We start from the raw sequence: 22,982 nt of genomic DNA, 5'->3' as shown, positions 1-22,982 counted from the left end.
TCGGCGGCCCCCGCTGACGAGGCCTCCTCTTCCCTGCCCAGGGCAGCCCGTCGTTTGCAGCACCGAGCGGGAGGAAGCTGGGTGGATGGGAGCCCAGAAACTTGGGGTCTGTTTCTGTTCCCTCACCCGGCATTGCCCCTGTGCAGAGCCCGCCGGGCAGCATCCGTCAGCTTCGTGGGCGCTTCTGTGAGCGTGCTTTTTCTTTGGCATCCCTTCCGTTTCCCCGACTGTATGTTTCAAGTCTGTCACATCCCTCGTTTCCCTTTTAGCCCCCCATAAAATTATTTTTCTCTAGGTCTCTTTTGTGCTAATTCCCTTCGTGGGCCCTAGGAGTTAGCATTTAGTTTTCTTGGGGAAATTGGCAGAAACACGACTGTAAGTAGGCACCCAGGGAAATGCAAGAGCAAAACAAGCATGTGCAATACTGTCCCATGGTATATTGCAGCCTCCCAGCTGTTCTCACCTGGGGTACTTTCTGAGCTGGACATGGTTTCTGTGTATTTGGTAGTCTTTGGTTGTTTGTCCTCCACAAATGTGTCCATCTTCTCTTGAATCTGTGTAAGCTCTTCATTTACAGAACATTCTTTGGGTAGGAGTGGTCTACATGAAGGCAATGTGCAACGAACTGGTTCCTTCTAGCCTGACTCACTGGGTTTGTTTGATAACTTCTTGTTCCAGTATTAGAAAAGAAGGTGAATCACTGCTCTCTATTCAGCCTGCTTGTGTACTTCACTACCTTGTAGACCTCCGGCATGTTTCTCTTGGTCATTTTCTTTTCCAGACTGAGGCATCCTCAGCTTGCTTCCTGGTTCCTTGTATGGGAGCCATTGCACACCTTTGATCATCCTCATGGCCCTTCTCTAAACATTTCCCAGCTCTATCTTATCCTTCTTTAGATGAGAGGACAAGAATTGCAGGCAGTGCTCAATTTGCAGGTGAAAAATGGATTAATATAGTGGCACACAGGAGCAATGGATACACACCAAAAAAAGTGGAATGTATGTTGTCTGAACAAGAGTTGGAAAAAAATGCACTGGGAACTTCCAGAGAGCTAGAAAGCAATCTCATGAAAAATTGCATGCTGGATAGAGAGGTACTGGAGGCTGTGTCATCAGTTCAAAATCCTAGATTATTTTTAGTTGTCACCTTGTTTGACTTTCATTTCACCCCATTTAAAGGATTCATAGAAGAGGAAACAGCGTTTTTCTTGTTTGAGGCAGCTGCAAATGCAACAGAAGTAGCATACTTGGATCCTTCTTTGTTATTGCTTTGAGGGGGGGAATCTGTTGAGCAGTCTTCAAAACTGAGGTGAAGATCATTTGCTGACTGAGATGTAGTTGTTTCGGAATTAGAATTTTAAATTGTTCTTTCTTTGGGCATTTTCTATTACTGCTGGTAAGTCTAGACTTCATAAGTGTGTTACACTTCTAATATGGCTTACTTATCTGCCAGAAGAGCGAAAGAAATGCCTTTTCCTCCAGTGTTCTCACTGCTGTTGCTTATGACAAGGGCATACAGTTGTCTTTCCAAGCACGTATCTACCCATTCTGGTGATCTAGGGGGTTTTGCCCCATTTTATTTTGTGTGGTACAAGTGACTTTTCAGTGCAGTGCACTTAGTGTTTGTGTTGCTGATTAACTCGTATACATGACGTGAAGAGATACTGGTGTATATTTCATTTTGGATTGACAGAATGATAAATGTGATACTAAACACCCTAAACCTTGTTTTGTTCAATATATTTCCAATTCTTGTCTTATTTAAGAAGATAGGCATTTTCTGTTCATTCCATGAAAAATGTTATCATTGAAGTCTTGATTTGCTCAGAATAACTTATAAATTGCTTTGAAAATTCTGTTAAAACACAAATACATGTGTCCTGATACAGGCAGACACCACTAACAGTTTATTTATATTGCGATCTCTAGTTTCTAACTTCTAGATTTAAAAGTTGGGAGTTAAAAGTAGACTGGTTTAGACTTGAAGTAATATGCAACCAGAGTAATTAAAAGGCTTGTTGTGGGATGTGAAGATTGACACCTCAAGTTTAAAGTTGAATGGCTTTATGAAAAGAGCTGTTTTATGTCCAGAGGAAATCAGTGGCTACAAAATCTCAAGCAATGTTGCACAGTAGGTCAAACTGGAGAGCTAAAAAATCTGGAGCATGAGTTACAGTTAAACCTTTTCATCACAATTCTAAATGACATAAATTCTAAATGACATAAATGTGTCATCTTTAATATAGTAATTATAACAGACTTTTGGCAATGAGTCCTTCTGTATGGAGACTTACACTCTGTGAATTAGCCTTGTTGCCTTTCAGACTGTAAAATAAATGGGCCAGGGCTTCAAACTGCTGTTGTTTACAGAAAACTTAACAGAAGCCAAAGAAGCCCTCAGTCTTGTGATGTGATCTACATGGCCTAGCAGACTAGGCTTTTTAATTATATGTTAGACTAAAAATTCATAAATCTGCTTAGTTCCAGTAGATCTGGAAAAAAGTAGCAATATATTTACTTTATAGTATCATATATTTGCTTTATAAAAGCTTTCACCATATGAATAACAGGCAGCTCAATTTAAAAGTAATGGACAAGCCCAGTTTATGTATTACAGTATAATGTGCTTAGTACACTACTGTACTATAGCAGCATGAAACCAGGATGAGAGTACAATGAAATTGGCACCAATTTCTCCCAGTGTCTCTATCAACTTATCTAAACTACTGCTTTCCTTCATTTGTGTAATACATTCACCATGGAATAAACCAGTTAGCTTCCAGTTTGGGTTCTGGGTAATCCCAGAGTATGGCCTCAGGAGAAAACTATTGGATTTTCTAAGGAATAACATACAAATTGATTTCTCTATTGTTACATTATTATTTTAGTTAGGCATATGACATACTTTAATTGAGTCTTTTTGTCAAATATATCTGCTCTGGGATTAAATCAGTAGCAATTACTGGCTGTTACTTGCTGCTGTGTGCATTTCTCAGAGTGCAATTTTAGGTATTGTGTTGGAATAACTTAAAAAAAAATGTCTTCAGGGGCAGCAGACCTGCGACAGAGAAAGAAGCAAAACTGTACAGAATCTGACAAAATGGCTTCAGAGGAGAGAAACAAAGAAAACGCAAAGCTGGGAAGATCGCCAAAGTGTAAGCTACAGAATTTTTAGCCAACTTCTGATTTATTTTTCATTATTCTTTAACATTTTATGGGAAGATATTTGTAGCACAGTAATTTATAACAGACTTATTTTGAATTAGGTTTTTGAATGTTTCAAGAAAAAACAGGCATGCACTTTAGAATTCTTTAATAATGACATTTTATGTATTGCAGAGTGAAACGGTAGTTCTGGATTGTTTCAGGTTGGGGGCGGGGGGGAGGGGAGAGGCAGATGGGTTAAGAATCTTACTGTTGTTACTATTTGAGTACAAATAAATATTTTAATTGCGCCTGGAGTGATCTTTTGGTTGGGGAGCTGAAAGGCGTGAAGTAATGGTACTGAAACATGAACAGACAAAAAGTTCTTACAGCTTTTCAAGAAACAGAACTAAACCCAGGTGTAATTTTAGGCAAGTGCTCACGAGCTACCAAAAACTTTTATATTAGAAATGCGTACTAACTTGAAGGAGCTACAGGTGAAGTAGACACCCATTGAATGAGTTTGGTAAAATTCAGATTAGTTCCTTCCTCTCATATTTAAAAACAGAATGGAGAATAGAATGTGTTGGTATTGATGCTAGATGTTGTATTGCCACCTCTTTCTGTTAATGCCTCTAAGAAGTTTGTGGTGTTCTGGGTTTAGAGTTTGCTCTGTTTACTTGGAAGACACTTTTTCTTCTTGGAATTCATTTGAAAATGAAACTTACTAGCATGGAGAGAAATCTGCAGTGTAGTGTGTGAGTATTTTTTTTGAGAGTCGTATGAAGCAATGGTAACAACTGGGAAAGAAAATTCTGCAGGACAGGAGTAACAAACGAGTTCTCAATGTATCTGTGCTGCTGATGGTGTGATAATTCGGATGCTAGTAAGTTTACTTGCTGTTCAGAAATGAGTCATATGTAGGGCATACTGTTTGTTTCTAAATCCTCTGGACTATTTTAGCTTTTTCGCTGTCCCTTTTCAGATATGTTAATTCAGCGTTTTGCGAAACTTTTCTTTGGCTGTCTTGCGGCAGTCACTAGTGGAATGATGTACGCTGTGTACCTCTCAACATATCATGAACGGAAATTCTGGTTTTCCAGCAGGCAGGTAAAGAAAAAGTTAAACTACTGAAACAAAAGCCAAATTGTATCCTTGAAATCAAAGCTGATCCATGTCAGGTTGGAACTACTTGCTTATAGAATCCTGTGTCCTCTTGCTCAGGCCTCTTTTTTTTGTTTTCTTTCTTTCTTTTTTTTTTTTTTTTAAGTGTTTCTCCTACTACCAGTAGTCTTGTCTTGTCATGCTTTTGTATGTTTTTCCATGCCACCCTTTATAATTGAAATACCTTTCTAAAATTTGGAGAAAAAACTGAAGCATACTGGGATTGCATAAGCTAAACAACAGGAATGTATGTTTTGGGTTTGTTTTTTTTAAGAACTGTATTATTTAGTGAAGTATGGAAAGTTGAATGAAATTCAGGTTTGTGAATATGAAAGGATCCTGTGGATCTTGTGCTGACTTATGATGTAGATTTGAGTTGCTCTGATTCCAAGCATGTTTGCTAAGTTATAGAGGCCTTTATATACCTGACGGAGGTGCTGTGAAGATTAATGTTTTGTGGAATACTTTGAAGATGTACAGTAGAGTCATAACCAAGTGCTGTATTACAAAACCAGTCTATCTGAAAATATATAGTCTTCTATGGGAAGAGATTGCAGGAGGTGAATATATTTTTTTTTTTCTAGGAACTTGAACGAGAAATTACATTTCAGGGTGACAGCGCCATTTATTACTCATTCTATAAAGAACTGCTAAAGGCTCCTTCCTTTGAAAGAGGTACAAACCCTGTTTGTTTTATTAACCTTGAAAAGTCCTGTTCCGTTTGGAGATAGTAAAAAACCTCCTGCAGACTGGGGAGACTGATTTTATACTCTTATACAGGTATATCAGTCAGATTAAAAACTGCAAACTGTCCTAACTTTTCAGTGCCTTTTAAAAAAACAATATTTAACTATCCTGTATTCCACCAGATCGCCTTTAATCACTACTTTGCAGTGGGATTAATATTACTCTCATACTGCCCCGTATGGAAGTTATCATTGGGTTTGCCTATGCTACATAGTGGATTTTCTGCCATGTAAGCATAATTTATGTTTAATCTGGGAGTGGGGGATGGAAATTACTGTTTTCCATCCTCTGTGAGAAGATGGAACAGTTTCTGTCAAGAGTTGATCTGCTCCATCCTGTCCTTGCCAGAGGTTTCTACTCCTGTCAGCTATGATGAATAGATGTTGATGAGCACTGAGTGATGGGGACAGAAATCAAAAGGAAGGAGAACAAACTGGGTGGCCATGGTCTCTCCTTCCTTTGCACCCCTGATCTTTATCCTGCGCTGGCTCTAGAGCTCACTCACCCTAGGTCCCTAAACCAGCAGAAAACTAAAGCAATGAAAAGAAGATGGAACAATTTAATGCTAGTTTAGTGAGTTCAGAAGGGCAGCTGGCTAGCATGGGGAAAAGGCGAGAACTCCAGAAGAGGGAGTGAACAGCCCTATCTCTCAGTGGTCAGCCGTTGAATTAGTTCAGTCCCCTTGTGAAACCTCATCTGAAGCCAGTTAAACTTTGTATGTATAGTTTTATTGGTTAAACAGTTTCCCAGCTGATGTGTAGCACGTCAGCAATATATAATGGGTCTTCGATACAGTCAGTTCCTCATTATCTCTGGGGAGATCACCCTTGCTCTGAATAGATGGACTGCCTCGTCCAGGCATGCTGCCTGTGCAAACAGGTAGACTCATGTGTCTACTAGGTATTATGGGGGCACGCAGTTTTCAAAGGTGTATCATAGCTGTGCTGGACCCAGTTATAAGTCCTGCAAGACCTGGTTTGGCCTGCAGAGAACCAGCTGCAGACCACACACCAAGATACACTCAGAGATGGAAGCAGTTAGCTTGTTTGGCTGTTGCATTGTTGTTGGGGGTTTTGTTCCTTCCCCCCCCCCCCCTAATTTGGATTATTTTTCCTCTTCCCTCTATTGTCCTAAGTAATGACAAGTCTTTAAATATAATATCTCAGAATCATGTATCCTTCAAGTATGCCAGCTTCAATTTTATCTTGATCCCATACAAAGGCGTATTGTGTTGAGTGAGTGATTCTCAGAAGTCTCAGAAACACAGGGCTGAAAATGGTGACAAGGCCATCATATCTGACCTCTTTGTGGAGATGGGTTTAATGCATCCTGCTTGTCCCTATTAGATATTTGTATCACTTCTTAACCTCCTGTGAAGGTGATCTGTAGGTAGCTGGTTCCAGGGCTGCATCAGTAGGTTACTGAAAAGACTGCGCTTTAGCTGGTTAGTTTTGGGCCTTCTATTTAAAGACTAGATCAGAAAATGGTAGTAACTTTGTCACTAAATTAGTACGGTGGAGTGGCATCTGGCACAGAAATTTCTCCTTCCTTTAAAATTAGGAGTGGTGAATCAGTCAGTAGCTTTAATGGTCAAGTCTGTTTCCCCCTACTTTTGAGTATGCTTTCACCTCTTTTAAGAACAGCAATAGTAAGTGATTCCAAGAATAATACTTTTTTTTTTGTCTACAGGTGTTTATGAGTTGACACACAACAATAAGACAGTATCACTGAAGACGATAAATGCAGTCCAGCAAATGACTTTGTACCCAGAGTTGATTGCCAGTGTTTTATATCAAGCATCTGGTAGCGAAGTATGTGCATTTCTCCTACTTCCTGTGCTTTCGTTGTGGTTGTGTATGTGTGTGTGTATGAGACTTTCTATGCTGTATACAATAAACACATGCAATATTTGCTGAATGAGTTGAGCTACGCCTCTCACCAGATCCAGGTTCTCCTCAATTATGATCAGTCTCTGGCATAGGATTTTGGGGGTTTATATGCACTAAACTTTTCTGTCTGTTATTCTTTACTTCTACAAACTGCTTAGAAATTTGGAGAGTATCTGTGCTATCCATTAAAAACAGGAAAGTTAGCTCCTTCGGAGTACAGAAGTCTGTTATAGTGGTACCTGTCTCTAGGCATTCCCATATAGATAAAAGAGAAAAACACTTTTGTAGATAAACCTTTTGTCTCTCTCTGCTCTGCTCAGGCTTTGTTCTGCTTATGCTGCATACTTGTGTCCTCTCTCATTTACCTTTCTTTTTTTATTAATTTTGGAACCGTTTTTGCCACATCTTTACTTCTCCAAGTTTCTCCCCTACATAACTTCTTCCAGTAGTCCTGTGAACTTTGTATCTCACTGCAGTATAGATTTATTAAATCTGACACATAACAATGTTCATGCTAAAACAAATACAAAAATCATGGCACTAGCAAGCTGAGTCCTGAAGTGTGCTTTTAATTCACACTGCTTTGTTCTCCCTGAGCCCAAAATAAAAGCATGCTCAATACTTTTCTAGAATAGGGGCTGTCTCTTACCTGTTTGTAAAGCACCTAGCACACTGTTAGCAGTATGCAAATAGTAAATAGTAATCATTTCCAGCTTCAGCTCAGTTGCCGCTATGTCTCTTCGTTTTTATTTGTAATTTCAGGAAGTTATTGAACCAGTGTATTTCTACATTGGTATAGTTTTTGGACTGCAGGGAATTTATGTGACTGCATTGTTTGTAACCAGTTGGGTTATGAGTGGGACTTGGCTGGCAGGAATGCTGACTGTAGCATGGTTCATTATTAACAGGTAAGAAAAACATCTTTCTACAATCTAGTTTGTGAATAAGGCATTTTAAAATATTAGAGCGGATTGAAATGCTTTCTATTAAACTTTGTGTTCTCATTTTGAGAGCAAGCTCTTATGCTGAATACAAAACATTTCCCAGAGATGCACTCATTCTCATGATGCTTTTATTAATGGAAAGGCCTCCTGTTGTCCAAACCATCCACACTGCTAGATGAACTGACTTGATGTATGTGTGTGAATACAGGAGTGTTCTCACGCAATTCCATTTTGCAAAAACATTCCTCAGAAGGTTTTGGTTTTGTGCTGGTGAAGAATGAAAACAAATTTCCAAAGCTGCTGTAAAACAGAATTCTTCTCTGTGTCCAGCTCTAAATGTTGTGACGGTTGTTCTGTTGCTTAGAAGGAAATGACCTTGATTTTTCTTGTAAAGAGTCTTTGATTTTTTATTTTTTTTTTAATCTGCATTTTGTAGTGGGTTTTTGTGCAAAGTGGAATCTTCTTAGAGGATCCTGATCTCAAGGGTTTTTTTATTTTAAAACATTTCACTTGCAAGAAAATGTTCCTTCCCTTTATGAAACACTGCAGTAATCGAGAGCCTCATTTGGGCAATGAGAACTTGTGTTCAGGCTCCTCGTTTGTCACCAAGTAGCTCTGGGGCTTTCTGTGAGCTTGAGAGCACTTGAAAGAAAAGACTTATGGAGGAGCAAAATGTTAGAGATATGCCTTTAAAGTTGAACTGTTGGGAGGCTTCTTTTAGGAGTGTGAAGTCATCATGACCAAATCTGTGATTAGTAGCTAAAAATACTGCTCATCAAGCTGGTGTAAACAGTAGAAAGTAGGAAAAATGGTGAATAAAGCTGTATTTTTTTCAACAGCAAAGAAGATTAAACAATGTTAACAAATTGAAAGGTCTAGTAGTTAAAAAAGCTCCAAATACGCCTCTGTAAGAGGCTTCAGAGGTAAAAGTAAAAGGTGATGCTTTCAAATATCTAAATGATTAAGGAGCTTGAGGCTTCTTTTTAAAAGCATAGTAGACACAAAGAAGACTATGTACCTCTGAAACTGATGCCTTTGATCACATTTGAAAGTGTGACTTGTGCTTCTAAGTCACTTTAGCACTTTTAAAACTTTCTCCTACAGCTCTAATTGTGCAGATACTGTCAAGTCATTCCATGAGAAGACCCTGCATGCTCCCCATCCGTCTTTAATCTCTTGTTTTGCTGGGCAGAGTTTTCCCTGTAGACAGAGTATCTGCTGGTGCTGCTGCTATGAGGGAGCACTACTTTGGATTCTAAGTATGTTGTGCTCGACCGCTTAAATCACTTATTTAAAACATATTGTGTGAGAACTGAAAGGAATCTTTTCTCTCAGCTGTGAGCTGATTTTCATTGTAATGTGAAAAGCTGCTGTTACAGCAGTGATCCCCTGCCTACGGACATAACATAAGACCATTTAGCACTGCTCATGGCCAAAGAAGGCTCCATTGTCACAGTGCAGGTTGGCAGAAGCAGTGCATGTTGCGTGCAGTGCGTGATGCGTCCGGCTCACACAGTGTTGTGGGCCAGAAAAGGCTGGAGGCAGATGGTCTTTGGCTTCAGTCCTGTAAATGCCACCTAATAAGGAGACCTGCTGAATAAATAACTAAAGATTGGACCTTCCATGCTGATATTAAATTTGTGACCTGTATCAGCAGTGAAATTGTGTCAGTATTACTTTACAGCTAACACAGGAATAGTTTGCTTGCAAGGCCACACTGATAACTAGAAGTGACATTTAGGCTTTCCTTGATACTTTTGTTCCATAAATCTTTTAATAATTTTGTTTGTCTGTACTTTATTCTAGGACAGATACAACAAGAATTGATTACTCCATACCATCAAGGGAAAATTGGGCTTTGCCATATTTTGCATGTCAAGTAGCAGCTCTCACAGGCTATTTAAAAAAAACCCTAAATTGTTCTGCTGAGGTAAAGCAAAATTAATTTCTTAATAAAGAGTTGCTGGTAGAACTGTGCTCTAGAGTAGTTACCTCTCTCACTATTGCCCTATTAAGCAGAAAACAATAGATGTTTTGTTTGTTCTTTTCAAAACAGCCACTTGGATTTCACCTAGGCATGTGCAGTTTTTGCTAAGCGACTCGTGCCCTGCCCTGTTATGCCCCCATGAGGGTTCAGAGAGAACAGTGTGGTAAAGAGCTGTGTGCTGTCTTTTTAAAATAAACTGATGCAGATTTTTTCTCACTGTGTAAATTATTTTGTTGCTCTTCCTGTTGCTTGGAGAAGATGGTGGTAACTTCCTTTCCCTGTCTCACTGTCAAAGATGTTTCTTCTGATTGGTTTTAAATGTTTTTGAATGTTTCAGTAATTTCTTCCATCTGACAATGTTAAATATGTCTGAAGTCAGTATTTTGATTATTTCCTAAAATAATAATTAATTTCCATAGTTTCTGTTTTAATGACCTCTCAGTTACTTAGTGACAGAGATGCATAGTATGAAATTAATGCTTTTTTTTGGTTTTCTTTTTTTCTCTAGAAGTTTTGTTACCTTTTGGTGAGTGCTTCAACGTATACCTTCATGATGATGTGGGAATACAGTCATTACCTCCTGTTTGTCCAGGCTGTTTCTCTTTTTCTGCTAGACAGCTTTGCCCTGGCACAGACAGAGAAGGTATTAGAACTCTTCAGCCTACTGATAATTGGGGACTTAAATACAGCCTCAGAGGTGCCTGCCGTAAATAATGCTCAGGAGCTCCAAAGGGTGCAGACTGAGTGAGGACTTGAGCGTCTTGCAGCGTGGGTCCAGCTGAAGTGCATGTCATGTCCGTCAGAAGAATAAAATGAGTTTAAGCTCACTGTCTTTTGGACTACTGTGTTTGGGACAGCTTTCCTAACAAAAGGGTCAGAAGCGAGACAAAGCTGCTGAGACCTCAAACTTCCTTGGAGAGCTGAAAGAGTGATGAATGATACTCAGTCATGCATCCTTTTTGGCCTAGCTGCCTCTTCTTTTCTTTCCCCTATTCACAGTAGGGTGGGGCTGACCAAAAAACTGCTCTGTTGGCTCCGTGCAGTTAAAGGGCTCATATTCACCCTGAATGGCCCACCCTGTACTGATTTAGCCAGTAAATAGGCTAGAGAGATGCTGAAGGCCAATTGATTTTTCAATACAAGAAAGTGTTTGAATTTATTCTGCAAAATGGTTCTTAGAAATGTTGCAACAATAAGGCATTTTTACTCTGCCTATTGCCATGGTATATATGCTACTTTGTACATGTGTGCCTTCTAGTTTTATTAGATGTAACTTCCGTTTCAAACTGCATGCAATTCTAATTCATCACTTCTTTCAATTGCTTTTTTTTCTGTTCCTCAGCAGTGGGAAATGTTTAATCTATTTTAGTTCAAAGCAGGGTCCTTAAAATAAAAGGGAGAAGATGAGTGTTTTGGTAAAAGTCTAAAAAATCAAGTATCAGGGTTTAGAAGATCTGCTTATCAATTAGTAAATAACAGAAAGTATCAGTAACAGTCTGTATATTCCTAAGATAGGTTAAATGAACAACTTATTGTGAGGGCAAGGAAAGCGCATGTTTACAGTAGTCAGCTCTTTCACACAAATTGTGTGTTCATACGGTTGCATTGTGGTTACTTCTTCATGCTGCATCATAGTGAGGTGTTACTGAATGGGGAGGCTTTGTAAAATACTACTACTTTTGGCATTTTTACAGAATTCTTGTGAAGTAATTGTGCATTAATTAGTGGGGCTGACCAGGATCGTTTGATGTGAAATACTTTCCAGAGCCAAATGGTACCCTGCTAGATTCATGAGTTGGAGGATAGAGATCCATTAATCCCCTGATTAACAGAGGAATGGAGTGAGCTATCTAATTCTCTAAAAAGCAAGACGTGTATCAACTGCAATTTTATTTTATTGTGTTTTATTTTGTTTCTTCAACAGGTCCATGAAGTATACAAAATCTACTTGTTTTCTCTCTTCTTGGGGTACCTTTTGCAGTTTGAAAATTCAGCCTTACTGGTGTCACCATTACTGAGTCTTGTAGCAGCTTTAATGCTCTCTAAATGCCTTCAGGTAACTAGACTCTCCTCTAACTCTGTGTGTAGTTTTTATTATTTAAACTGAACTCCAAATGATATGGCATTCTTAAAATATTTTTGCAGATGAATATGAAAAAAGGTACATTTATGTCAAGATTGCTGAAAATAATGTACATTTATTTGGTACTTACAATAACAGTGACACTAAACTTCTTACTAAAGGTAAGATTCCTCTGTAAAAAGTGATTTTATTTGTCAAAATGTAAATGGAAAGTTGCAGATGTATCTTGGAAAAATCTTTTGAAATGTTGCTTAATCTTACTGATCTGAGAGTTCATCGCTTAATTCATAGCAAATTGGAGTACTAAAAATTGAGTCATTCTGTATTTGTATAAAAAGTCTTTAACAACTCAAGCAGCTGTTTCTTGTTGGGGTTTTGATCTTTTGGGTTGAGGTTAAAGCATGGCATAGAAAAACTCTTTAAATCACACGAGGTATTTCATAAATGTGGGCTTTGTTATAACTTGGATGGCCTCTACAAACTGGTCTGAATATTAAAATGATATTCTTGTGTATGGAGAAGACCTAGTAGCCAGGAATCGGTATGAGTAGTCTCAGGGTAGATGTCAATTTTCAATTAAGTTTCAACTAGAACATGGGAACAGAGACCTTTGCTTAGTGTCGGAGTCAGCTAGGAGTTGAGATTACACAATAGGATTTTAGCCTGGTCTTGTATTTTGGTTAGCAACTCCCTCTTGCTGGCTCTAGTCTTTTGCATAATTTATTGTGTTTTTCCTCTATGTCTCAAACTCACCCTGGTTGTGTTAATTAACAGTGTCGACTTAAAAATAAAGAAGCTACTGAACCCTAAAAAGTTAGAGAGAAGTTCAGATCTGATTATTTTCTTGTGCCATTCAGACTGGCTAGCCTTGCTGTATCTCCAGGAAAATAAAACCTAACCTTGAAAAATATGACTTAAATTACATAGACAGTACACAGAACTTTTGGCTGCTCAAACAATTTATGTGAAGATTACAAATGCTTATAACTTTTGCTAGACTGCAGTCCTATTGTTTAGTGGAGCCAAATGCAATGTTCTTTGGCTTGCTTGGGGGTAAGTCTATGTTTTTCATAATCCTTTTTACACTGCTTGGTAGTCTTCTGACAACTTATTGACAGATTTTCACTTGCCCTCCTGTTGGGGTACATGAATGAAATGAAGGGAATGATATTCTCAAGGAAGCCCTAAAGATAGATTGGTTTAAGTGAAGATTTACGATACTATACCAGTACCTTAATTGGCACACTTAATCCAATTTGTTAGTTTTAACTTAATCTTGAATAGTTGATTGTTCCCATTTGTAATCTGAATGAAGTGACCACATGAAATCTGCTTCCAGCACTTCATAAGATTTTTCTCTGCTAACTTAATTTTCAGATGGTTGTTCCTCATAAAGAAAATGAGCATTTGCTGAAGTTCATTGAAGTAAAACTTGGCTTAAACACAACTAAGTAAGTTTTTAAACTCTTTACACCTTCTAAGCTATCCAAACTTCTGAAACTGCTGTGAGTGTAAAATTTCAGTGGGTTGTGAGAATTTTATAGAGGAGTTAGGGAAACAGTTTCTATTTGTCACCTGGTTTTAAGATTGTCTTAAAAAAAGATGCATATACAGAATTCACTTAGGATTTTGGGGTTTATGAGGCACCTCAATATTTTTCATGCCTTGGGGTGAAAACATTTAATAGATTTTTGTTTTCTTTTGATGCTGAAGAGCAAAAACTTTCTGTACCCTGTCTAGTGTTTCTAATAAGACTTGAAAGCAGAGATAATAGGGTGAAGGTGGTGGTACTACTAACCTTTTATAGCCTGGAAAAGAAAGGGCTCTGAAAAGAGTCATGAACTATTGGTACTATCTCAAAACAGGGCTGGGTTGTGGGGTTTTATTTTTAGTTTTGTAGGAATAACACCCCAGAAGAAAACCCTGTATGTTTTGGAAGAAATTCGGACAAGAGACGACTTAAAAGTCAGAGGGAATTGTTGTGATTTTAAGAAAAAATGTTTGCATCTGTAAAGAGTTGAATGTTGGTCTACAAGAAGATGACGTCATGGCTACAGATTTTCTGCAGAACTTCAAATGGAGTATTGGTAAGGACTGAGACACCTCCTGGACCCAAGCCAAGACTTGCAATTTTGTGCAGGAATTGGGACTCTCTCCGGGAACTGCATCTCTCTTACAAAACTACTTCACAGCCTTTCAGGGGAAGAAGTGCAAAATGACATTACACATAAATGAAATTGTTGGGGAATTTTTGGAAGACAAGATGTAATGACATCGACTAAGATGCAGTGTTTAACACACATACATGCTCATTTGTAAGTGTTTTGCAAGAAAAGAAAGGACTGCTGCTGGTCAGGATTTCAGTTTCTTCAGCTACCAGGTATTATGGATTTTATTTTTTTTCCCCCAGGGACTTGCTACGTGTTACTTTCCAGGCTGTCAAACTCTGCAATGAAGACAGTGATTGAGACAAACTGGGTGCAACTACGCCTAGAAAATTGTGTAACTGTGGGTTGGAATTATGGTTTGCAGCACAAGAGCTTCAAGACCTGTCTTCTAAGGCCAGTTTGGACATGCCCAGCTGTTAATCTTTAAACTGATTCTGTCCAATTGAAAGTGGTTCAGTTCTCTAGTCTTCCCTTGGGGGAAAAGAAACAGAAAAGAGGGAGGAAAGCAAAACAAAATAAGACAAGAATGCATTCAAAGCATCACATGCTGCACCAATTCCAGTTGAGAATACACATCGATAGTGCTTCTTGGCAGAGTATATAAGCTTTCTGCTCATTAATTGAGAAAGAAGAATGATCAAGTGGGTTCGGCTACAGAACTAGAATTTCAGCATTAAGGATTCTATTCTTGGCAGTGCCTCGGGCTTGTGATCTCAGATGACCACTTTCCCTTCTTCATCTCCCCGTTTGGAATGAGGACAAGCATACCTTCTTGCATCAGTATCTCTAAAATCTTAATCCACTGTGACAATGAAGTGCTTTGTGGTCCCCATAATGGAGTTAAATGGGAGGTTGGGTTTTTGTGATATGAAAGAGTTGTAGTCTGGTCTCTTCAGATCACTGATTCTTTTTTGAAAGATAAGCTCTTGACAGTTACTCTAAAGAGTACTTGCAAAGTGGTTTCAAATGATAAAAAGATAACTTTTCAAGGATTAATTTGAAATAGTTTCCTATGACATGAATAGGTTAAACTGTGATTGGTTGTGTGCAGGGGTTTTTTTGCTAATCTGTGGGGTATTGCTGTTGTTTTTAATGGGATGTTTTTGCCTCACTAGGAATTTTACAATGAATTGGCTCCTTTGTCAAGAATCTCTTCAGGCACCCTCCCAAGACTTTTTTTTGCGACTAACACAGTCATCACTGTTGCCTTTCTATATTTTAGTATTAATTATCTGCCTTTTTTCTGTAACTCAGGTCATTTTTAGGAGAATTTGGTAAGTAACTTATTTATACTGAAAAATAAGTTAAAAATAAGAGGTTCATGAATGTCTTAAGTGAATGGTCATCATAATTGTTGCTCCAAAGTTTGTTGCACTGTGTAGCTTGCCAGGGTGTGAGCACGAGTGGAAAGGCCCACCAGAGTCTCCTAAAGAAAGTCCTTTAGTGAGGAGCTTCCTGAGCATCCCTCCAGTCAGGACAGGGAGTTGTCATTGGTTTGTTTCCCCATAGGTGCAATTCCTGCAGAGCTTTAGCTAATGTTTTGTGATGTGTTTATGTCTCTTCCCACTGCAAGGGAGAAAGATGTTTTGTCTGTTTTCCCCTTCCAACAGAAAAGTTATCTGACTGTTGCTAGCGAATTTGTTTCTCTGTTTTGGGTTTGTTTGTTTGTTTTTTTTCCCAAGTTTACATACTGCGAAGGATGAGATGGGTGGAGTTGAGAGGATTTCAGATTTCTAATGCTTCACTGTTTGGTGGTTTTGTTGGGTTTTTTTGGTTTTTTTTTAAATCTTGTTTACTGTGATAAGGTCCATCAGCCTTTGCTGCTCAGAACAGAGCTGAAGTAAAACTGACTCAATTATTTGTAGTTTCACAGTGATTCACAGTTCCCTTGAGAAAGGGTAGTGGAGCTGTCTGTTTACAGACTAAGAATAGCAACACTGTAGATCCTAGAGTAACTTGTCTTGGAAACTCAGTGGCTAGGAAATTATCTCTTTCTGGTAGAGGATGAGTTGTGTAACTGTTCAGGTATTAGGGCAAATTTCTCACCTGTCTGCAGCAAAAATCAATAGATTTTTTTCAAGGACCAAGACTTCTAATAGATAAAGATTATACTGCTATAAATGAAAATATTTGTCAGGTTGGATGTGTGATAGTATATTCAAAACAGTGAAACAAACTTCTGATTTTTTTGCTAGTGGTTGAAATAGCTATTTACTACTTTGTAATGAGCAGTGACTCCAGTATGGCCAACAGCTTTTTAAATAAAAGCTTAAAATAAACCTTCTCCCTCCTCAATTTTTTATTTTATTTTGAAGCAGTTAATATTTTCCCATTTGTTGTGAGGAAGCTTATTATAAAATTGTAACCTGAAATTATATCATGGTAGAATAAAATGTTATCCATTGTGTACCTTGTTATCTCATTTGTAGAAAAACGTTTGTTGTAAGATTTTGGTTCTGATTTTTATTTATAATATATTACTGATATAGGATTTATAATAATGTGACTAAAAACTGGTTTTGTTATCTTATTTTGTTATAAAATGGTATACTCATTCCATGTACAATTATCGTCCCACAGATTCCATAATTCTTCACCAAGTTAATGATATGAAGAAACTTAGTTAGAATGCATGTACAGCATGCTTCATCTAAATGATTGTGGAGTGTGCATGCTCTTAAATTAGACTGTCTCTTGGTGCTGAATTACCTCAAAATAGGATTTATGGTCATAGGCAGTGATCCTATTGTATCAATTCATAGCCATTGCTCCAGAGAGCTTACCGTCTAAACCAAGGGCCAGCAGGTACTGATAGATCATTGATGAAGTACAAAAACCAGATAAGCAGTGCAACAATATTTTATGATATGGCACAGAATGATCTCAGTGTACTGGTGACTTTACAGTCATAAGAGTATTTTTATTGGCACCTTTGCCTGAGGTAATGTCTGAATTAAGTGATGTCTCATTTTCTCCAACTGCAGTGGTGAACCACTGAAAGAGACAGTTAAACTTGAGGATGGTCGAATTGGAGAGAGGCCAGAAATAGTTTATCATGTAATTCACACAATTTTACTTGGTTGTCTAGCGATGTGTTTGGAAGGGTAAGTCTGATTTTGATGTATCTCTTTTGAAAGCAACAGAGAGTTCCTAACTGGACATGATACGCCACTCACCCCTTTGAAATTCATCCCTTTTCAGAAGTGTATTTGGCATATAGTGGTACTAGTTAGTAGGGGAGAAAGCAAAGATCGGTTTGACTATAAATTGGATACGGGTATATGATGAATTGTGCTTGGTCTCTTTAACGTGTTTTCCAAGCTTTAATGCAGCCAAATCTGAGACATTAATTGAAGCAAATTTTAATCACTTTCTTTGTTGTATTTAAGTGTAGAACTGTGCTGTAATTCTTTTAGTATTGTATTCTAGCAAGATCTTGTGTAGTGTTTTGATGAACAATGTATGCTCTGGAATATTGGGACGTGAAAGATTTCTTATCCATCTTCTTGTGTCTAGGCTAGCATGAAGTATACCTTTGCTTGACATGTTAAAGCAGTAGCAAATCTATTTTCAAAGGTATTGTGTCAGTCCTTAAAGCTACGGAAGCTAATGTTTGGAAGACGTTATTGTTTTAATCTTTGCTCTCAGCTAAATCAGCTTGAAGGTGTCAGACTTGTGTTTGTATTACACTCATTGTCCTAAAATCTGAATATTCACCAATTCTTAAAGTGAGCAGACTGTTGTGTTACCATGTAATTGTTTTAACTTGACTAGTCTATCCTTAAGAGGTAGCAATACCAGTTTATTAAATATTTTCCTTTCCTTTCTTCAGGAACTCCCTTATAGTACAGTGTCTGTATAGCTTTGCTGAATAGCTGCTTTTTATCCTTGCTTGGCTGGAAAACTGTAACAGCCAAGTGACTTTACTAGTCTCTTTCTTTTTCTTTCATCCCCCCCCAAACTCTGTGAAGGATTTTGTCATTTTACCTTGGATCTCGCTCCTACATCTTGCAGCAGATAATCAGGTGCCTCCTTTTCTGCTAGAGATTTTCTTGGTTTACCCTTCAGTGCCATCAAATTTGATCTCACATTGCTTGAACATCTAGACTGTGTTTGACGTATGAAAAATTATCTGTATGTTTTTATAAATAGCTTGAATAGAGAGGCATGTGCAGAGTCCCAATTAAGTTATTGCAATGTTTTTCAGAATGAAGTATCTATGGACACCTTATGTTTGCATGCTTGCTGCATTTGGTGTGTGCTCTCCTGAGCTTTGGATGACGCTTTTCAAGTGGCTTCGACTGAAAGCTGTGCACCCGATATTGCTGGTGAGTTGCTGTTGCTGATATCTTGGGAATTACAGCTGGCAAGCATATAACTTTTCAAACAATTACCCAAGATCTATAGAGGAACTCATTAAAAGAACATGTAATTTTGTGAGCAGTGGATTTCAGATAGTCTGCTTTTTCTGTGTCTTTTGTTCTTAATATCACGTTTTCACATGTTCTGTGGTAGCTGGTGATAAAGTTGTGTTCACACTACAGCCTTTTCTCCTAAGAAGCATGAAGTCTTCATCTCTCTCTCTCTTTGACTCATCCGTTTAATTTATTTTAACACATCTTTGAGACCTCAAGCTTTCTGTCATATTTAGTTGAGATTGGCCAAGAAGGTCATGTGCTTTTTAGGAGGAGCACAGGAGAAAAAGTACAGGCGTGCAGGCAAGCATCGATATAAGCCTTGTCTCACTAGGAAATGAGGCTAAAAATGTGGTAGTTAGGTATATTTAATTGCTGAGAGTAAAGCTGCTTCATAAGAAATGGTAAGTTTAATTACTTTGCATAAGATTTGTTCATGTGTGGCCATTATAGAGAAGTGTTGTGATTGAAGACGAGCTTGTGCTACAGTGCAGACAACTTCCCCACTTCCAACCCTAACTTTATTCTTAATGTGTTGAGAGTTGCTTTGTGCAATTTTTAGCAGCATTGTGCATTTGTTTTATTAATAAAATAAGAATAGGATATTACTTACCTTAATTTTGAGAGGCTTATAGGAATAAATATTTTATACTTAAACAGAGATTCACCATGTCACTTGTGAAAATGCCATACACTGTTACATCAGAAACATTGACAGTGTTCTTCCAGTCAAGGAGTAACAATATGTTCACGTACATAGTAAACACATTCTTTTATATGTGTCATGCTTTCTGCTATATGGACCTGCTTTTTTACTATTAACATAGTAGATGTGTTAATAGATAATTATCAAGAGAATGCCTTGTGTGCATTCCTTACCAAATGTTTCCTGTACCTTGTGAGCTATTTTCTCCTTTTTGCAAAGCAAAAATTATATCAGCTAGAATAATGATGTGCTGAAGAATGGGTTTCTGGGTTTTGCATATCAATATTGTTAATCTGAACAAAAGCATCAACAAGATCAGAGGTTTGAAATGCTTGTTTCATACCTTTTTTTCTTTTCTCAGATTATCTCATTGCGTTTGTATGTGAGGTGTTTACTTTTCTTCTGTTCTGTACATCATGTGCATATTGCATCATTGTTATCTGAGTAGTAATTAACCATCCCTAATATTGATGGTAAAGTTATCGTGGGTCAAGTAAGTTCTTCTATGCTAAATTAGGCAAATTCTTGTTTGCAGAGAGTTTTTTGCCTGGTAGAAAACCGCAAAGTGTCACCTACTGTCATTCTAAGGTTTCAGGTGTAAATGTAGCCTACTATATGAGCAGAATCAACAGATAGTCCGAGGCTGGAGAATGGAGAACAATGCATAATCCATTTCTTCTAACATGTATTTTCTAGGCTCTTATTCTGAGTATGGCAGTTCCCACAATAATTGGATTCAGCTTGTGGAAAGAGGTAAGAAAAGTACCTTTTGTGTTTTTTTGTTTTGTATGTAGGCATAATATGAGTCAAAATGATGAGCAAATATAATGCAATATAGTTGGTAAAATATATATGATGAAATAAAAGCTGTCAGCCGCTGAAAATGTGTTTTGTTTTGGTGTTTTTTTTAAACAAAACTGTTTACATTTTTCAGTATGAGGTATTTGACAATTTAATTTGTTAATGATCACTTACTGTAATTAAGAAGTGTTTAAATACAGACTTTATGATATTCAGCTGTTATGCTTTGGATATATAAACTGACTCAACAAAGAAAATACCGCCAAATAAAAACTCAGGATACTGAAAACTGTGTTGCCCCAATCTTGGTTTTAGTGAGAGGGAGAGAGGTTAGATGGAAGTAAAATTATGGGAGGCCATACGCAAATAATCTGTTTGAAAAGCTCCCATCAAATTATAATAGAGTTAAATCCTTTGTGTAGAGCACTGTGTAGAGGTACGTATATACTACAATACAGGGAAGAAAAGCTACAGATGTTTCCATGTTTGAAATAAATACTTAGTTCTTTATTGCAAGTCACAGACAGACTAGGGTAAGAGTGTTTGGAAATTATTTTTTAAACTTCTGTAAGTGCAAAAAAATGGGACATATCCCTTAAAGTGTAACCCTCTGCCATACTGACATAGCTTCAAAATAGTTAGTTTGAATGGTTTTATAAGAATTCAAATATAAAAGCCAGTCTTAACAAACAGTATTTTAACAGATTTTGTAACATCTGTCTTATAATAGAAATTCTGGTTGCAATGTAATCTGACTCTTTTACACATTTCTGCCAGAGCAATAGATATTCTCCTGAAAAAAAGCTACAGTTGCTCAAAAGAGTTATGAAATCTATTACAATAGAGGAAACTAGTTTAGTTGACCAAATAATTCTTTTTCAGATTATTTTTTAATAAAAGCAGTGTGAGGGTTTGGACTCTAGAGGGCTTCATCCATTGCAGGTCCAGTTTTTGTTTTTAAGCAGTGGTGAACAGTTTGGTCTCCAGGTTTATAACTCATCCCTGAGCTTGGAAACTTTGATTAATAGTAACGGGACAGTGCAAATGCCTTGAGGCTCTTAATCTCTTACCGTGGCTATAAATGGCTGAATGTACAGCTCAGCATCTTTCTGCTTGGCTGCCTTCTGACTCAGTCTGGCATGGTCCTTCATCTAACTAGATTTTTCTAAGCGCTCTGATTGATAAGTGAAGCTGGTTCTCACTGGGGTGGCAGTAGCTGTTCCTCTTTCTGTCTGGCTCTTGTTCTGGGGACAGTTCAGGTATATGTATAACACCACTGCTACAGCTTTCAGCCCTGATGTAAACATATGGCACTGTTCTTGTGCTACCCTGACATGTCTGGTTGTAGACTGCTATCACTTGCTAGCTGAATTGTCCAGGTAATGGGGGTGGAAACTCCTCAGGTAAAAGCAGGCTCCCACTTCCAACTGTCTGTCCACTATGGCTGTCCCGAAGTAAGTTGTCCCTTTAGTCTGGCATAAGCTGTAAACTTTAGCCTTTTCAAAAAGTGCTGGCATCCAGTAGCTTTCACTTAGCATTTACAACAGCATGAATATGCTGCAGCCCCTCAAGGCTGGCCAGCTTCTAGCCGTCCGTTCTTCAGATAAACACTCAAAATGGCTCAAGGACTGACAAAATCTCCCATCTTAATAAAGGACCTGTTGTTACTTCACTCCTCAAACCTGACAGGATAGGGAAGCCATGGTATAGGCTTGCAACCTGGGCCGGTCTTCTTCTGTCTGACTTCCAGAATCCCTCCTTTTCCCAAAATGTTTTTCAAGAGCATAAACTGAGATATCCTACTTCATACAATATAGTGTACTTTCCTTCACTGCAGTGATTGAGGTAAAAGTCAGAGGCAGATTACCCACATTAATACTCTTCTAGGAAATTTCTTCTCTCCTGTCCTGCTTGCATAGCACCTTTCCATCAAGTCACAACAGTCCAACCCTTCCTGCTCAAGCAGGTTTACCAGGAGACATTTATCAGCTTCTTGGTTCAGTGCCCTTATTTATATGCATTTGCATATGAAAACCTAAACTATGATTTTGATGAATTTAAGACCAGTTAAAGTTGATGAATGTTGTTGGTGCATGGGGTTTTTCAAATTTTTTTTTATTATAAGTATTCTAATAAAATAGAGAGAGATGATAACTTGTGTTTAACATATTTGGGAGAAGGTCTACTGTTGTCAGGTAAGTATAAACTGTGTTTTGCAAAATACTTAAACAAAAAATAGTGATCAGGAGGGAAAACTCAGATGAAACCCATTTCTGTTGTGTTACTTAAGGCCTTAATGTAATGAGATGCTCTATAGATTTTTTTTTTTAACTGTAAGTAACCAAAAATGTTTCCATCAGTTTTTCCCTAGGATAATGACAGAGCTTTCAGAACTACAAGAATTCTATGATCCTGATACAGTAGAACTTATGACATGGATAAAGTAAGTATGAAGTCCTACATTTCTATTTTACTACTTTATGTCAGAGTATTTTTATCTCAGCATTTTGTGGAGCTACGTCTATTAATCTGAGTTTTCCCTTGCTGAGTCATTCCATGATGTATGGGAGGAGAAATGTGTATTTTATGTTTGGTATTACTCCCACGGAAGGAAACAGGAATGTATCATTGATTACAAGAGAAGATCCTGAAACATGCAAGCAAATCATGTTTAGTATCATTACTAGGCCTAATTTCCAAGTAAAGGTGGACGTCTTAGTACTTGGTTCTTTGCACGCTAACTTTTCAGTAGATTAGAGGATTCATGTAGATTGTAATGCCAATGGGGGACAGAAACACTGAAATTTTTGTGTGCAGGAGCCAGTAAAATGAAATGCCTGAATGTGAGGATTTAGAGACTTCAGTCAAGATACATGCAGTGTAACATGTATGATTCAAACTTCCCCTTTGACAAAAAGGCTGGAAGGGTTCTCAT

General features: G+C 37.9%; 1 protein-coding gene across 2 annotated transcripts in view; it reads left to right on the top strand.

Annotated features, from left to right (window-relative positions):
- The first annotated feature begins 3,050 nt into the window (after positions 1-3,050).
- Positions 3,051-22,982, top strand: part of DPY19L4 (dpy-19-like 4 (C. elegans)) — a 29,788-nt gene continuing 9,856 nt past the window's right edge. The window contains exons 1-15 of one of the 2 annotated variants that reach the window (XM_010577095.1): positions 3,051-3,154; positions 4,129-4,253; positions 4,892-4,982; positions 6,744-6,865; positions 7,706-7,851; positions 9,694-9,817; positions 10,383-10,517; positions 11,799-11,930; positions 12,020-12,118; positions 13,335-13,408; positions 15,241-15,399; positions 17,110-17,229; positions 18,333-18,453; positions 19,943-19,999; positions 22,408-22,490. In XM_010577095.1, the coding sequence (XP_010575397.1) occupies positions 3,100-3,154; positions 4,129-4,253; positions 4,892-4,982; positions 6,744-6,865; positions 7,706-7,851; positions 9,694-9,817; positions 10,383-10,517; positions 11,799-11,930; positions 12,020-12,118; positions 13,335-13,408; positions 15,241-15,399; positions 17,110-17,229; positions 18,333-18,453; positions 19,943-19,999; positions 22,408-22,490 (1,643 nt within the window). In that variant the 5' untranslated portion in view covers positions 3,051-3,099. The remainder of the gene's footprint in view (positions 3,155-4,128; positions 4,254-4,891; positions 4,983-6,743; positions 6,866-7,705; positions 7,852-9,693; positions 9,818-10,382; positions 10,518-11,798; positions 11,931-12,019; positions 12,119-13,334; positions 13,409-15,240; positions 15,400-17,109; positions 17,230-18,332; positions 18,454-19,942; positions 20,000-22,407; positions 22,491-22,982) is intronic. The other variant, XM_010577096.1, reaches the window with a different exon arrangement.

This window comes from Haliaeetus leucocephalus, unplaced genomic scaffold, assembly GCF_000737465.1.
Source record: "Haliaeetus leucocephalus isolate CR32 unplaced genomic scaffold, Haliaeetus_leucocephalus-4.0 Scaffold555, whole genome shotgun sequence".
In the NCBI taxonomy this organism is placed as follows: Eukaryota; Metazoa; Chordata; class Aves; order Accipitriformes; family Accipitridae; genus Haliaeetus; species Haliaeetus leucocephalus.
The sequence above is the reverse complement of the archived record's forward strand: the minus strand, read 5'-3'. Positions and strand labels throughout refer to the sequence as shown.